This window comes from Gigantopelta aegis, chromosome 9, assembly GCF_016097555.1.
Source record: "Gigantopelta aegis isolate Gae_Host chromosome 9, Gae_host_genome, whole genome shotgun sequence".
Taxonomy (NCBI): Eukaryota; Metazoa; Mollusca; class Gastropoda; order Neomphalida; family Peltospiridae; genus Gigantopelta; species Gigantopelta aegis.
Window position 1 is genome coordinate 40932389 of NC_054707.1, and position 18540 is coordinate 40950928.

The 18540-nt window shown below is 34.8% G+C and overlaps 1 protein-coding gene across 1 annotated transcript in view; it reads right to left on the reverse strand.

Moving 5' to 3' along the window:
* LOC121381897 (rho GTPase-activating protein 39-like) overlaps positions 1–18540 on the reverse strand; it is a 135691-nt gene that overhangs the window by 105647 nt on the left and 11504 nt on the right. Inside the window, exon 2 of the mRNA XM_041511300.1 lies at positions 5925–6026. Within this exon, the coding sequence (XP_041367234.1) occupies positions 5925–6026 (102 nt within the window). The remainder of the gene's footprint in view (positions 1–5924; positions 6027–18540) is intronic.

Consider the following 18540-nt stretch of genomic DNA (forward strand, 5'->3'; position numbering starts at 1 on the left):
CCGTGTAGTATTCGGTCAATTTGTTTTACTTGTCTTACTGACATTGTCAAGTGAATGAAAACGCTTCAAAATTTGTAAAAAAAAATAACGTTTTTTACATTGTAGCATTTTTAGTATGCCAAGAATAGCCAATAATTTACATCTGTACATACATCCATTCATCCATCCATCTGTAAACTTTTTGTTCACAGGGCATATCTTTTTTATCAATTTGTATTGGACTGTCAGACCTTGTATGCAAGTACAACATGGGATGGCAGTGTGTCGCATACCGTAACTTGATCACTGAGACATAGTTTTCACACTCTTCTGCACATTAAAGGACAATTAATTTACAATTATCAGTATTTTACAGTTATCAGTATATTTAAATGGATGATATGTTATCAGATGGAATAGTCCTTTTTTAACTTCACAATTCCAAAAGAATATATATATCCACTTGTCATGAGAAAAACATTGATGCCTTTCCCAAAAAATTATTTGCATGTAACGTAAAATATTCATTTATTATCACTATGAATAATGCCATACCATAATACAACCGTCAAAAACAGATGCCTAAAAAATAAATAAATACATACAAGTATTTCAGGTTAACGTAGTATTTGAGCAACTGAAATGTACGATAATTGAGGCCTTTGATAATGTACAAAAATGTTCCAACTGACAGTGGCAGTACAGATAGATTGTCTTGCAGGTATATGTTATGTACCAGGTGCTACCAGATTTGAAGCGTGTAATGAAGTGTTCAGTTCTGTGAATAACTACTGCACAATAACACAGTGGTTACCTATAAATAACAACACTGGCTGGGATATCAATGAAACATAAGGTCATCAGTGAATGAGCTTTGCTGTAGGTATGAATGGGAAAAAAACCCCTAAAAACCCCCATAGAACTACACAATGCATGTAAAGGATTAAAAAACATCAACAAGGATTGTTTTCAACTTTGACTGCCAATTTCAGTCATTCAAGTATTAGAAAAATACAAATTTAGTTATACTTTTTCAAGCATTCAGGAGAAATAATTACATGTGTACACATAATATTATATGGTGCATATGCACATGGTGTAAATCTAGTAACAATAACATGACTTTTTTTTTTAATGTTGTGACAAAAATGTAAAACAGTCATGTCATTAATATAAATAGCAGGTGAATATGAAATCATAGCCAGTTGTTGTATGCTATGAATGTCATGTGACATAATCTGGTTGATACAGAAAATTCAAATAGATTCTACTGTATAATACAAAAGGGTGTTTCAACAATATCCCATTGTTCTGACTGCTTCTCCTTTTTTGATCTGTACTGCCGACCGCCGTCTTTGAACTTACCTGATGCCGTATTTCGTAAGGATCTTTTTACATTCAGATATAGCTGACTATACATTGTGCTAAATATTGACTACAAAGATGAATAAGTGGAAATTGATCCAATGAGCTAGTGTTGTATCTTATGATACCAGTTGCCAATATAATGTTGTGGGGTGTTCTTTTTCTTCTTTTGTTTGGTGGGGGGATGTTTACAATGTCAATGCTGGGACAATAAACATCTACATGTGTTACTTAACAGGAACATTTATTAGTTTGTTACTGGTCATATTTTATATTAAACACAGGGATCTCACTGACCCTCGAAAAGTATCTTTTGAAGCATGGAACTTGGACAGGACTTTTATTTTTTTAGTTTTAACTTAAAATCCTATTATGGGACTCCCCAAATTTCACAAGAAAGCTCAAATGACCCCCAATGGAGAAAGGCCAGTGAGAATCCTGAAACATATTAACATATTATCTTGAGAGATTTATCACAATTATGTTTAATGTTTGAAAGATTTGGAATTATTGTTTGATTACTCATTTTGGAAATGTATCGTTTAACAAGTATTAAATTACATGAATATTTGCATTGTTTTCATTTTTTATTAATTTTTTTTTTTTTTTTATAAATGTAGTCAAGAAAATTAAATCATCATTCTTGTCTGTTGAAGACCCTGGAAATAAACTGTTTTGTCAAAAACTGGTCAACCAATTACAGTGTGAATTATGGCTCATTTGAGACACACACAACTCAGGTCCGAGGATTTCCCTTGTTTCCCCGGAGACACTCATAACAGATTCTCTTTATCTCAGTACCTATTTCATTACCAATTATTAGGTGTTCTAACATATGGTAACCATAGCACTTGAGAAGAAACCTGCGGCTTCCACATGGCTACATTCTAAACAATTTGCAGTGAAGAAAGTGATTTCTCAGATGTTTGTGGTATAATTAATAATGTAAGCCTAAGATTACTTTGGCGGTATTTCAGGAGCCCCTTTCATCTGGAGGATAAGGAAGTATTACCTCAGTATTGGTAATAAATATTTGATGCCTATTGGTCTGGACTTAAGGTAATCGGGTCCTTATTAGCAGGATTCCCATGCAGTGTGTGTATGAACATTTAAAGCAATGCATACAATGCTTTCTCAAGTGTTAAAGTGTTAATAATTCAGGTGGTACATCCTCAGGGTTTTGTCAGAAGATACCGATGGTATCATTGGTAATATTATGTACCCTAAAATGTTGGCAATTAATGGATATACCAGTATAGCTTTTATAAACATTGTAACTAGTGTTTAGGTAGATCACAGCAAAGGAACTACTGTTCAAATTGTGTCAAAAAAGTTTGTTTGGTTTAACGAGACCATTAGAGCACATTGATTATTAATCATTGGTTATTGGACGTCAAACATTTGGTAATTTTGACGTATGGTCATAGAGAGGAAACCCACTATATTTTTTCATTAGTAGCAAGGGATCTTTTATATGCACCATCTCAGACAGGATAGCACATACCACGACCTTTGATATACCAGTTGTGGTGCAATGGCTGGAATGAGAAATTGCCCACTGGGCCCACCAACGAGGATCAATTACAAACCGACCACATATCAAACGAGTGCTTTACTAATGGCTAACGTCCCAGCCCAAATTGTTTCAAAGTGCACGACATGTAGTATTTAGTTTAAAAACATTTCAAACCTAGTTCCACCTACTTGTAGTACCGGCACTTATGGTCGGTTTCGGTTTTATTACAAACCCTCAAATTAATTGCTGTTATAAAGCCTGATCCTTTACAGCTACATTTTATGTTGAATAATCAAGATGCCTTTCTTTTATTATTTTTTACTAGTACAAATTTTTATGTTAGCAAATTTTAAAAAGATCACATTTTAGTATTGTATCCTTAAGCAAAACAATTCATGAAATAATTTCTACATGCTATCATATGTACCTACACATTTGGATTCCTAGCTAAAAGTTATTCTGATTACAACAAAGATGTTTTTATTGAGGTTAATAAACAATTTACCATTTATTATCAAATATATATCCTGGGTGAAATAATTTTCAGATGTCACGAGCTAGGGTAATAAATGTATGTAAGTGTCAGTTACCAACTCTTTTAATCCATATCATCTAAAACATTATAACATTATTTATATTACTGATGTAATTTGGACTTGGGACTTGGGGAGTTATTAATAATATGAAAATATCAATACTTTGCTAATTATTTAAATACAGAATGACATCAAAGGGAAAATCTTCCTACATCAAAAACGTTAATGTTTTTTTTTTTTTTAGGAAAGTGTTTTTGTTCATGAAAAAGGCATTAAACAGCTTAATATACAGACAAACTGCTTCAACTTGGGAGATTTAGATAAACATGGTGTACATTTCATCTGTTTGATGTTTTAAGCACTTTTCCATTCTATCAGCACTCAGCTAAATTAGCCATAATAAATAGTTGATGACAACTACTAGTTTGGCCTTCATGACGGGACTAATGTACATCCCACAATTATTAATATGTGTAAATGTACAAGAAAAACAATAGCAATTATTAAATGACTAGGCACAGCAATACCCAATGTGAACTCTTAATCAACCTTCAATAGTCCTAATATTAATGGTCAGATAAGTACCGGTAGACATGGAAAAGGACCAAGAGGGTGGGACATAGCTCAGTGGTAAAGCACCCGCTTGATATACAGTTGATGTGGGAGAGACAGTATTTCAATATCTTAGGTAATCAGACGTTGGTGAATGAAGTTAACTGAGGGGACAGGACGTAACCCAATGGTAAATCGCTCTCTTGATGCACAGTTGGTCTAGGATCACTCCCTTTTGGTGGGTCCACTGGGCTATTTCTCGTTCCAGCCAGAGCACCACAATTAATATTTAAACGGTTGTCTGTGGGATAGTGCATATATAACAGATCCCATGCTACTAACAGAACAAATGTAGTGGGTTCCCCCTAAAATTATCAAATGTTTTACATCCAATAGCCACAGATTAATTAATCAATGTGCTCTAGTGGTGTCATTAAACAAAACAAACTTTAAGTTTAAATGGATCAGCCTTGGTGGTGTAGTGGTTAAGCAGCTGCAGGTTCTCAGTCTACAACTTCCTTGTGGGATTCACCAACAGGTGTCTCGATGATGGTAATCATCTGTTAATGTCTAGATTGTTTCCAACACTTTTCACACAAGATTTAAACAGATGACACCAACTTCTAAGTAATGCACAGGACACAGTTAATAGCTAAGGCAACAGATATGTACAAGGGAAAAAAAATATTTTAATATGTAGATGGTAACAAAATTTCATAAATAAAATCGGGTGTTTTTTTCTAGAATTTGTTCAGTGTTTGCTTGTATTAATATCTTTCAGACTAATTTAAAATATCCTCCCAAACCCCAAACACAGGTACCCCAAAACAGAAACCCGTAATTCAAATGCTATAGTTACATATATATAAAGAGTATTATTACATAACATCACTATGATATATCTGACACTGTTGTTTGGGGATACCCGTGAACCCCAAACACCCACACACCATTAACAAAAGTGACCTCAAGTCAATTCTCTTGTCTGTCATGGGTTTTTTCTTGTTACAATGTAGGCTTCAGTACTATAGTCTGTCCCACAGGGAATGCCTTTTTTCATACTATGGAATTTTCTAGTAGTTATTTATTTCTGAGCTGATTGATTTGTAAATTGCACACAAAAATAGCTTTTGGGGTTTTTCCAGAACACTTTTTCTTTTCAACTTATGCTAAACTAAACTAAAATTATTTACAAAACACATTTTTATAGAATGCTGGGACTGACTATAGAACTTATATGTATGAATAATATTTTCACTGAACTACATGACTCGGCTACCATACCCTGGTTCAGTATAATCTGTCTGGTTCATAAACATTAATTGCTATGACTCATTCTTTTCTCCTTGTTATGTACAATTCACGATTCATTTAATCCAAATTCTGAAAAGGAAGTACATGTATTTGGATTCACACAGTGATTTGCTGGACTTGTTTCCATTTTTCTTTTTCAATGATTAATTTCTTTAAAAAGAGTTCTTTGGGTCTGAACATAAGCCTGAACATAAGAAAGAAGCATAGAAAATTTCAAAATTTTTATGCTACAAATTCCCAGTATATATACTTAATTATATCTGTTCCAATTAAAAAAAAAAAAAAAAGTTTGTTTTGTTTAATGACACCACTAGAGCATATTGATTTATTAATCATCGCTAATGGATGTCAAACATATGGTCATTTTGACAGTCACAGAGAGGAAACCCGCTACATTTTTCCATTAGTAGTAGCAAGGGATCTTTTATATGCACCATCTCACAGACAGGATAGCACATACCACGGCCGGATATACCAGTCGTGGTGCACTGGATGGAACGAGAAATAGCCCAATGGCAACAGTGGCGTACTGCATCATTAAGTAGCCTGAAAAAAAATCCTAAGTATGACTAACTCACACTAATGTTTTCTATCCCATCAGACATGGGACACTGGCAGAAAATCCTGGACAAATCCCTGGGTATACAAATGTAGGTACTCACATTTTGACATTCTGCGGTGGATCCCAGACACACTCCCCAGTGGTCAGGTTAGCATACATATGCTCCTTCGTCTGGGGTTCAATAATCTCCACCCACTCCCACCTGAAAAAAAAAAAAACACAAATATTACATTTATTTATTTAAGTTGAATAAAACAATGTATAATTAAAAATACTTATAACTGTAAATTAAACAATACCAGTAACACATTATTGAGCAAGAATATTATATACTTAATAATACTATTAAAAAGAAATAAGGAAACATAAATAGCAGGGTTTCTATCACAGGGTATGAAGGGTAAAATTATGTACCCTAAAATCTTGGAAATTGAAGAAGACATATTAATAATTTTTAGAAGATCATAGTAAGAGAACTGCTATTTAAAAGTTGTCAAAGTAAATGAAATGCAGTGCCCAATATCAAAAGATTTCAAACACATAACATATGATCTGTTTTATTTTTATTACGAACCCTTAAATTATTTTCCACCAGGAAAGAAAGAAAGAAATGTTTTATTTAACGATGCACTCAACACATTTTATTTACGGTTATATGGCGTCAGACATATGGTTACGGACCACACAGATTTTGAGAGGAAACCCACTGTCGCCACTACATGGACTACTCTTTCCAATTAGCAGCAAGGGATCTTTTATTTGCGCTTCCCACAGGCAGGATAGCACAAACCAAGGCCTTTGTTGAACCAGTTATGGATCACTGGTCGGTGCAAGTGGTTTACACCTACCCATTGAGCCTTGCGGAGCACACACTCAGGGTTTGGAGTCGGTATCTGGATTAAAAATCCCATGCCTCGACTGGGATCCGAACCCAGTACCTACCAGCCTGTAGACCGATGGCCTAACCACGACGACACCGAGGCCAGTTTTCCACCAGGAATCCTGGATGGTAAAGATACCACAAAAATGGTGCTCTTGTTTTTATTAATTCATGCATCCATATAATAAATTAAAATTCCTATACGTACGTGACATATGCAGGGACAAATGTGCATGATTGTATACTGAAGTTAATATGGTTCCATCATGGCAATAAAATTAAACACATAATAATCATATCCAGTGTTGAAATAATCCACTAATCAGTCCTTTGAATTTTTTAAGCACATGTATATGTAACTGCAATGTGACTGGTCAAAATGTGTCAAGTTTTTATTATTATATTCAGGGATGGAAATAGGAAGGAAGTAAAATATGGCCTGCTTTAAAAAAGACAAATAAAAATAAATAAATAGCAGGCCAAAAGAAATATGTCCTGCTAATAAATAAAAAAATGGCCTTCTGGAAATAAGACAGTATAGGGAGAGGGAAGGGACTGGAATAGTGTGTGAAATCAGGCCCTCCGAGTTGTATTTTAGAGCATTATGGAATTAAAATATAACAGAAGCACAAGCTAAATGCAGGCATGTGATTGAAACAGTTCTAAAAAAGCTGAAAATGATACATGCATGCCTAAGGCACGTAATCTAGTGCAGAATGTAAGGAAAATGAATGAAAGGAAAAAAAATTTTAAAGCGGAATTCCGCCAATTAGCGGAAGAATCACATGCCTGTAAATGGCAGACGAGATAATCAAATGTATCTCTCTCTTAAAAAAATTAGCAATATTTTTTATAGTTTTAACAGGTGAATTGTTATTTCATCTGCTACTAGTGCTAGGTCTAAGAAATGGGCTTCCTTTCACTTTTCTCTGTCTGCTATTTTAAGCCCTGATATTCAACTGCTGAAGAGCCATGTTTCTGAATCAATTTGCTTAATTTCCACCTGTTGTTTCATTGAGGAAGTATGAATTAAAAGAACAGAACAAAGTTATCCGGTTTTAAAATATTTAAACCACAACAACAGGACTTCTACACACTTCCTATCATTACACGATGATATACTTGTACTTGGCGGGCTACTTTTAAAACGGTACATGTACATGTATTTGTATTTTGATCAGTTCACCAAAATGAATGCCCGCAATTCATTCTGTTGAACGACTGATCAACATTATCACAATATATCTATATTTGTGTCTAATTCAACTACCTAAAAATTGAAACAGCTTATACATTGCATCAACCATTTTGTACGAGATACTGAAGGGCAAACTAAGGGTTCGACTTATTCAGAGTGTCAGCTAATACAGTAATATACTGTACAGGATTTCTGCCAGAGGGTAAAATGGGTATGGTGCCATACCCAAATTTTTTAGCAATTTTCTTTTTAAAGTTAACCTTTTAACAAAATTAATTACTCTTGTCATTAATGTATTATTTTCCTAAACCTAACCCTAAACGTAACTTTCTGGGTAGGCCCCCCACATCCCCAGTTGACTGAAGTTTCATTCAATTCCATAGTGCCATACCCAAAAATTTCATTCTGGCAGAAACACTGCTGTAGTAGTTTATCACTTTATTTTATTCAGTCATCATGATCTGCCAATACAAACAGTGGTTGAGTGATAAAAACTATTGATAAATATCTCAAAAGACTTACACATATATATACATGTTGGACATGTACATAACGTCAAAGTGTTCCTCACTTCTCATTTGAATAACCGACATGACGGGAAAACAAACAGAATCATGTCACAAACACCGGGAAGCAGCCAAGATAAATTTAGAAATGCATTACATGCAATTGCCATTATTTATGGAGGATATTAATGGATTACATCACGAAGACACTTCCTGATTTGATGAACAGACTTTAATCTTTTATCCTATAAATTCACATACAGAACAAGATCACAAATAGGAATATATTAAACTTCTGCACACTTCCTGGTCATTATATTAACATCACATATATGAAGGCTTCAGTTCTTCTGTGTACATGAATAGATGGTAAAAAAAATAAAAAATAAAACTCAAGCAAAATTGCGATGATATTCTGCATATTTCCTGATCATATGGTTTAAGAATGTGAACTGACATCAAAGTTCAGTCTATAAATAAATGATCAAATCTCAAACAGGTCTGCACCAGACATCTACCTGCTTCTTGGTCATTATAAATGTATGACGGATGACAGTGTTCAACATGACAAGCTACATCTCAAACAAGAATTCAGTGGTATTCGGTACATTTTGCCACTGTATCTACATGCACTGGTGTAAGACAGCACTGACAATAGAGTTTCAAATTACAAGTATGAACACATGACAAAATCACAAAAGAATGTACCAAATACAGGTATCTACACACTTCCTGCTCATTATATGATGATATATATACTGGGCAAGGACATAGGTTCCAAAATATGAATAGATGATTAAAAACACAGCATTATGAATGCAACAGTCTTAAGAGTTTTAAGTATAACAACAGAATGTCTACGCACTTCCTATCATCACACAATGATATACTCAGCAAGGACATAGGTTCCAAACTATGAACAGATATTCAAAAACAACATAATGAATGCAACAGTCTTTAAGTATTTAAACTATACCAACAGAATGTCTACACACTTCACATGATGATATTCTCAGCAAGGACACAGATTCCAACCAATGAATAGATGAGTAAAGAAACAGAACATTTGTATTCATTATACAATGTTCAGCCTTTAAGTATTTAAACTATAACAGGATTTCTACACTTCCTATCATTACATGATGACATACTCTCAAAGGATATTGGTTCCAAATTATGAATAGATGATTAAAAACACACAACAGGATGAACTCTGCAGTCTTAAGAGTTTAAACTACATCATCAGGACTTCTACACACATCCCAGCACTACATGTGTATGACACAGACATCAGTTTCAGACTACAAATAGACAATAAAAATACAAAACAATACAATCAACATCTGCTGGACATGCACGGTCCTCGATAAAAGCTCACACAGAGCATTGTCCAAGCACACCGCCAGTTGTTCTGTCTTAACCTGGCTTTCATTGATCAGCGGCCATTTGAGGTCTTTGTTACTGGCTCCTGTTGACACCTGGACAAACCTGCTCTTGGAAACCTAGCTGCCAGGCCAATATTAGGACCAGTATTGTTTCCTTCATGTCCCAAGAACAAAGTGTTCTACAGCTCCCGTGTTTGTCACAAATATAAAACAGAATACAAACTTGAAACAGGATTCCATATGCCCACTGAACCATCATAAGTGTACGTGTATGTCAACTGAGGCCAACAAACAGGAAACAAAAGCGAGAAATATATTTATTACTTTAATGACAGTCAGCACAATGGCTATACCTACATGTATAAGAGTATCAAACATATTCAACATAATTAAGAAATGTGCTGGCACAATATTTACTCCTTTCGACCTTTGTCAGCATTTTGTTTTTTTTATACACAACAGCACATAACACATTTTTTTTTATATACCAGTAATGGAACATTGGTTGGAATAGAGAAAAAACCCAGATCAATCTTACAACTCTTGCATTTAATTTGTTTTGGACTTTTGGGCCAATAATTATTTTGTTTTTCAACTGTAAAGAGAGAAAAAAAAGAAGAGGAAAAGTCAATATGAGGTGATATTTACAGGTTTGTCTGTTTGTTTTTAAGTAATTGAAGGGTTTTTTTTCCAATCATTAAAATGTTACCAGCACATCTTAGGATCTCCAATCCAAAAAACAGTATTCCAATATCTTAAGTGATTTTTATTCAGGAAACAGATTGTTCGGTTACGTAAATTATGTTTGCATAGCCTAATCAATTACCGTAAAAGTTTCATTAAACTTAAACTTTATGACAATATTTCCATTTCATATTGTAGGTAAAAAAATACATCATAAAATAAAAACATTTTACTGCAAATCATATAAACATTTTTTTTAAATTGGTGAAGTGACTTTCACAACATGCCACGGGTTATCGCATGTTAATTTATTTTTGTACTTATATCTAAATAATGTTTAAGCATGCTGTCCTGGCACACAGCTTAGCTATGTGAGCTGTCTGTTCAGGACAGAAGATTAATGTTTAGTGGTTAGAAAGAGAAAAGTCAGTGTAGTGGTTGTCTACCTACCCACCGAGTCATTAAAACTCGCTCTTGGTGGGAGCCGGTACCTACCAACCGCATGTCCGATGGCTTAACCACAACACCACCGAGGCCAGTATATTATAACCAATTGGTGCTGTGTCTGTGCGTGAATTTAAAGTTGTGTAACCAACAAGCAAACATAACGAGTGTTCATGTTGAAATATTGTGTACTTTACAACTGTCACTACCAGAAAAGTACATTATTTTCACCATAATGAAACTGTGTCTTGGGTCTATGAAGTCAGAACCACAGACAGCCCCGTCAAAAACACATCATTGACCGAGCACTGTTAATGTCACATCTCCCAAGCTTACTTCCTCTGCATTGATCCTAGTGCTCATTTGCAGCCATTACCTTATTGTTTCTGCCAGAGAACCAGATGCAACAAAAAGATATATCTAGCCAGATTCCTGCAGTTGCCCATTAACAGTCATGACAATTGACTACACTATTCGTGACAGGAAACACCAGGACTTTCTAATGCAAGACTAAGGGATTCCAGAAATACACAGATAAAAACAAAAAAATTGGTTCATTATTAATATTAACACAAAGCTGTATGGCATGATTTAGTTTTTCTTTTAAATTCAGACAAATACAAATGTAAAAATTGCAATGTTACTGAAAATAGGTTAAATGATTTTATATAAACAATAATGGAAAAGCAAGGAACCTTTTACAAGCACTTTCTCATCACAGTACACACCACAGTCATTGATGTATCAGTCGTGGGGCACAGGTTGGGATAAGGTAAAAACCTAGTCCACTGAGGTTGACTGATCTACCAACCCATCACACCTCTGGCAATTGCTCTATTACTGACTAAAACAGTATGTTTCTTCTAAACTACATGTATATGATATACAACAAAAATACTTCAAATTATTGGTCTGTTGCTGAAATTATCTCACAGTTCGAAGAAAGAAGGAAGAAATGTTTTATTTACCAAGGCAACGTATTTATTTATGGATATTTGTCATCAGACAGATGAGAAGAAACCTGTTGCTGCCATGCCATGCCATGGGTAACTTTTTTCAATTAGCAGCAAGGGATCTTTTATATGCACCATCCCACAGACAAAACAGTACATACCATGGCCTTTGTCATAGCTGGAATGAGAAATAGCTCAATGGGCCCACCAATGGGGATCAATCACGCATTAGGCAAGCACTTTCAGTGCCTCATGTGTGATCAGACCTTGGGCATACAAAGCAATGAAAATGAAGCACCAGACGGAATAAATTTGTTAATTTGTTACCGAGCATCCACAGATTTAACAAGATTTTATGTTGAGTATTACACGAAGCACTTCCTGCATAAACCGATGTGATGGTGATTTGTTTTAATGCCAATATATTAGATTGTCTGAGCAACAGGAGTACATGCAGCACCAGCCATTACCAACTAGACGGTGGGGCTTCACTCCAACTAATGACATGGCTGATGAATGCAATTATGTTAAACACAATCCACTGCCTCAAGTCATCACCCCAGATGAATGCACTTGTACAATTAAGAAACAAGGATTCCAAAACTAGTTTTCTAATCTAATTAATGTATCAACTGGTCAAGACGCTCTTGTCAAAGCTAGCCAACTAAAACATTTTCATTTTCATTTCATTTCATTTCAACTTATTTTCGTGCTTATATCCAATTAAGGTTCAAGCACGCTGTCCTGGGTACACACCTCAGCTATCTGGACTGTCTGTCCAGAACAGTGGGTTAGTTGTTAATTGTTAATGGTTAGTGAGAGAGAAGAGGGTATAGTGGCTTTACACCTACCCACTGAGTCGTTAAAACTCGCTCTGGGTGTGAGCCGGTACCGGGCTGCAAACCCTGTATCTACCCACCTTATGACCGATGGCTTAACCACAATGCCACCGAGACAGGTTAAACTAAAACAGCACTTTCACCAGTAAACAAACCAAGTTCAAAATAGTGGTCTGCAAAAAGCTAAAAGCAGTCCATTGTTAAGACCTAGCAGGCGAAATAAAAATTCACTTGCTAAAACTATCACAAAATGGCAGGTCATTTTTCAGGAGACAGAAGTATATATATTGTATGATCATCTCATCTTCTATCTAGCTGAGACTCAGCTTGTGATTCTGTTATATTATAATTTTATAATGCTCTTAAGTACATCTCAGATGTCCTAATTATGCACTCAACCCCTTGCTGTATATTTCTGGCAGGCCATATTTATTTTTAGAAAGCCATTTTTATTTTTAGGTCTGCTATTTAAAAAAAAAAGAAAAAAAGCAGGCCATATTATACTTCCTATTTCAAGCCTTGTATTCACAGAAAACAAATTGATTTAAGTCATTATTTATTATTATGAGATTTGTTTTACAATAATACATGTATATTGCAACATATGACATAGTTTAAATTACGTAATTAATGTGACATCAAATTATCACGAGTCAGCTACCCAAGACAAAATTGTGACATGAAATGATCACGAGTAGTTTAACTCTTACTTGCGAAAACAAATGTGTTAAACATGTTACCAATCAAATAAAGGAAGATGTTCACCCAGTTAGATGTACTTCAGAGGACACTTAGGTGTCGGCCAGTTTTGACAAAGAATACTCATCCAAGGTCCACTTAAGAATCAGTCATTTCAAACCAATCAATGTTCAATGGATAGTGTTGGCTACTGATAAAGTCGCGAAGAACAAAGACAATCTTACACTTGGCTGGCAAATGGCAGGACTTGTTAGTGGTAATTAAGAATATAGAAGTGACTGAGAGTGACTTGTTTTTAATGTAATTTAATGTACTTTAATCAGTTTCTAATAAAAGTTGTGTTTTTAACGTAATTTATTTGTCATTAGTCCTAGGTAAAACATGATCAACCTCAGTAAACATGACTGCAAGTATTTTATTGCAAGTTTGTTGTGTTTTTCTCTTTTTATTTGAGTTTTATATATTTACCACAGGATATTATTGCAAACTACATTTAAACATGTTTTTTTTTCACAATAATATCCTGTTTGGGTTAATTTCCTGAATTACAGTATTTACAACAGCATCAACAGTATTTTAAAGAATGGTTTTAATAAAATTAAGAAAATCCATTACAAAAGTTGAACATGATAATTTAAACTTTAAAAACAAAAGGCCACCTTACTGTATTAAAGTTTATTTAGTAATACCAGATGAAAGAAAAAAAGAAATGTTTTATTTAACGATGCACTCAACACATTTTATTTACAGTTATGTGGTGTCGGACATATGTTTAAGGACCACACAGATATTGAGAGAGGAAACCTGCTGTCGCCACTTCATGGACTACTCTTTTCAATTAGCAGCAATCAATCTTTTATATAAACCATCCCACAGACAGGATAGTACATACCACAACCTTTGATATGCCAGTCGTGGTGCACTGGCAGGAGCGAGAAATAGCCCAATGGGCCCACCGATGAGGATCAATCCCTGACCAACTGTGCATCGAGCGAGCGCTTTACCACTGGGCTACATCCCACCCCTAATGTCAGATGATTCCTTTCTGCTTCACAACTACATATATAGAAATAGAAGATGATATCATTCACTGACAACTGATTCCTACTGTCGAGTATATGGTACAGGTAGCTTTTACTACCAGTATATCATAGCACATTGGTATATTCATTTTTTGCCAGGGGAGGTGAGTGATCACTTGCACACTTTCATAGAATGTTTTTGGAAAGAGTCAAATTTTATCTGAAACTTCAACAAGTGATTGCTTGCCTTGATTTTTCTCCTAGCGAAGACTGGTGTTGCACATTATTTACTGGTAATACCACTCATCTCTAACAATTATGTTCAACATAAATATAAAAATTGTATTCTGATCTAGTTGCTTTCCTCTCGAATTCTGATGATTAATAAATCAATGTGCTCTAGTGGTATTGTTTCGCAAAAAAACGTAAAGTAGCAAATCAGGAGAACAAAATTGTCTGTTTTTATAATACAATGCACATGTAACAGGCACCAATAAAGGATTGAAAATCAAATGACTAATATGTGCCTCTCAAATTCATCCAACACCGCAAGAATAGCTTTGAAATGGGGGGGGGGGGGAGAGATATGTAAATATCCAAAGTGTCCGGTCCTCTGGACGCCACTAGCTCACATGGTCATTTGTGGCTTCATTTAAACACACCAAATTGGTAAAAATCAATCAATTCTTATTTCTGTGAGCACTGTACAAACTGTAAAAGCCGACTCGAGCTATGTTACAATGTAAGTGAACAAGCCACTGCATTATAAAAACAAACTGTATTCCGGTCAGCTGATTGGAATGTAAGTGGTCAAGACATGATCGATGGATCATGTCTCAAGTCGATTCTTAACTATTTCCATTTTTAGAATGCAATTATATTCACCAAGGCATCCATATTTTCTCTTGATGTTCTCTATGTAGTTTCAAGACAATTTACATGATTACAAATTGCTATATGAATTCAATTGCATGTTGGTAGCTGACAATAACAATTGAAACAGTCATAAAACTATTCACAAAAATTATTAAAAGTTGTTTTGTTTAACGACACCACTAGAGCACATTTATTAATTATCATCAGCTATGGATCTCAAACATTAGTAATTCCTACTCATAGTCATCAGAAGAAACCCGCTACATTTTCCCATCACTTTCCCAGACAGGAAAGTATATACCATGGCCTTTGACCAGTTGTGGTGCATGTGGTTGGAATGAGAAAAAAACTATCAGTTGAATGGATCCACCCAGGTGGTTCAATCCTGCAACACAAGCACCTCAGACGAGCGCTCAAATGACTCAGCTAAATCCTGCCCCTTAAAACAGTAATATTTAATAAAACTATCCACAAAAATCATTTTAACTAAAGCAGGACATGGAAAGTCCTCTATCAAGAGTTTATAACAAACCATCTTTTATACTTTGCTGCCTAATCTTAGCAAAGATTCAAAATCATTCCTGAAAATTCCGTAACTCTTATTTAAATATCTTCAGGGCTTTTTCAGTTTGTTCTCTTGATATCGAATTTCCTCATTTTACAGAGCCAATAGGAATCCTCCTTATAATTAACTGATCTTCACTTTTGATTAAATACAAAAAATACTCAAACCCATACTGTACTTTTAACAAAGTGAACTAATTAATTCATTTTGAAGCAAGTACAGTATTACTTTGTAAAGTAATTTTGTATTACGATGTATTCTCAAATCATGATTAGGGCTACATTAGAAAAATTATACAAACTGGTTTCAGTAACACAGTTCACAACATTTACCTCAACATACTAAGCTTATTTCTTTCAACTATAATCTCTTCTTCCACCCTCACCCCTTTATTTTTACATTAAAAAAAAAATTACAATAAAAATAACTAATGACAGACTGCTGCTAAAATATATCAGAGTGCTGCAAACAATTATGTTGTTGATGATGGCATTATACTCCCAGAAGCCTTTTTAAACTTTTGGACGGAAGGAAAAATTAACAATTTGTGACTTAATAGCCTGCCACTTCGAAAATAGAAACCTGTAGGAATTAACACTGAAGAAATTTCGTCTCCATCACTGGCACACTCGCAGCCCAGAAAGAGCAATTTCCCGCCATTTGCAGGAGACAATCTGCATGCAATATCAATTGATTTTAGATTTTCCGCCTTGCTCTACAAAATGACATGACCAGCCCTTGGGAGGATGTGTGAGATTCTCTGTGTCAGCAGATACATTAGACCCTATCAGATGTAGGGCTAGGGCATTCTTGTAACAGTACTATTTATTATTAGTATACGGTATTACATTGGTAACATAACACACATCCACTAATATAGTCCTAAAAGTGTTTTTAATTAATACTTTCTAATAGAAAACGTTTATCTAGCATACATATACATATATATATATATATATATATACATATACATGTACATGTACATGTACATGTGCATGTGCATGTGCATGTGCATGTGCATGTGCATGTGTATGTGCATGTATATATATATATATATACATATACATATACATATATATACATACATACATACATACATACATACATACATACATACATACATATATATATATATACATATATATATATTTATACATATATATATATTAATGATATATTAATATATATTTTTTCATGATAAAAATGGGAAAAATTGACAGTCAAAAAGAGAAAATAAATTTGCATTTCTTTAGTTGTTCAGTATATATAAACATGTACATGTACACTGATATAGCTTGTGAATTGTTTGTTGAAGATATTTTGTGGTCTCCTAAATGTACATCTGTAGGCTTTTGGGGGGCTATCTTGTGATGGATTTCAAAATGATATGGGGGATGGGGTGTTTGTCAAGGTAGGTAGGTAGGTAACTAGTTTAACATGCTCACTGGGGTTTCGAACACGCCCATCCAGAGTCCAGCCTCCGATAGGATCGGGGGGGGGGGGGGGGGGGGCTGACTTGGAACAGGAAAGAGTTAATTGATGAGACATGATTGCTGCTTGCCAACAGGTTTTTAACAGATATCATCAGTTAAGTTTTTCTGTAATATTTATCTGAAAACGGATTAGATAAACCACAGGGAATGGTGGTGTGATGCCTTCATCCGAAATGACATGTATGGAATGTTGTAAAGCAGATCCACAGAAGAAATATGACCATTAGGGTTTTAAAAATATCTGTTCAGGAAGTTAGCATATGGCTTGTACTAGTGTGATAAGTAGTACTCAGAATAGAAAGAAAGAAATGTTTTATTTAATGACTCACTCAACACATTTTATATAGTTATATGGTGTCAGACATATGGTTAAGGACCACATAGATATTGAGAGAGAAAACCCGCTGTCGCCACTTCATGAGCTAATCTTTTCGATTAGCAGCAATGGATCTTCTATATGCACCATCCCAGACAGGGTAGTACATACCACGGCCTTTGACATACCAGTCGTAATGCAATGACTGGAACGAGAAATAGCCCAATGGGCCCGCCGACAGGGATCGATCCCAGACCGACCACGCATCGAGCAAGCGCTTTACCACTGGGCTACATCCCACCCCCTACTCAAAATAGAGTTTACAACTTGTAAAACTTAAAAAGACTACATGTACATGGATATAAATGAAAAGACAACTTAAAAAAAGAAAGAAAGAAAAACAAAAAGAAAAGTAAACCCAACAAAAATAAAGTATACATTCTTCAGGTTTAAATGACCCACCCATTACTAGTACAAGACATGTTTCTTTCAAGTCTGTTAAAGCAGATGACCTTAACTCAGTGACACAATTTTCTTCTAAATGTATGTCAACCAGATAGACTGGAATCTTCATGTACATTTAACAACATAAAGTAAAAAAAAAAAAAAATGTTAAAAAAAAAAGTTTGTATAATACAGTGAAACCTCTCAAAATCAGACCCTCCGTTAACCAGAATTCCCCCAAAATCAGACATTTTTACGGTCCTTTCTTGAAAATCAAAACAGAACTTAACCTCTCTAAACCAGATACCTCTTGCAACCGGACATTTTATTTGGTCCCAAGGGTGTGCGGTTTTGAGGAGTTTCACTGTACTCAAAGATGAACCACAAAAGTTGTTCATGCACCTGATTATCA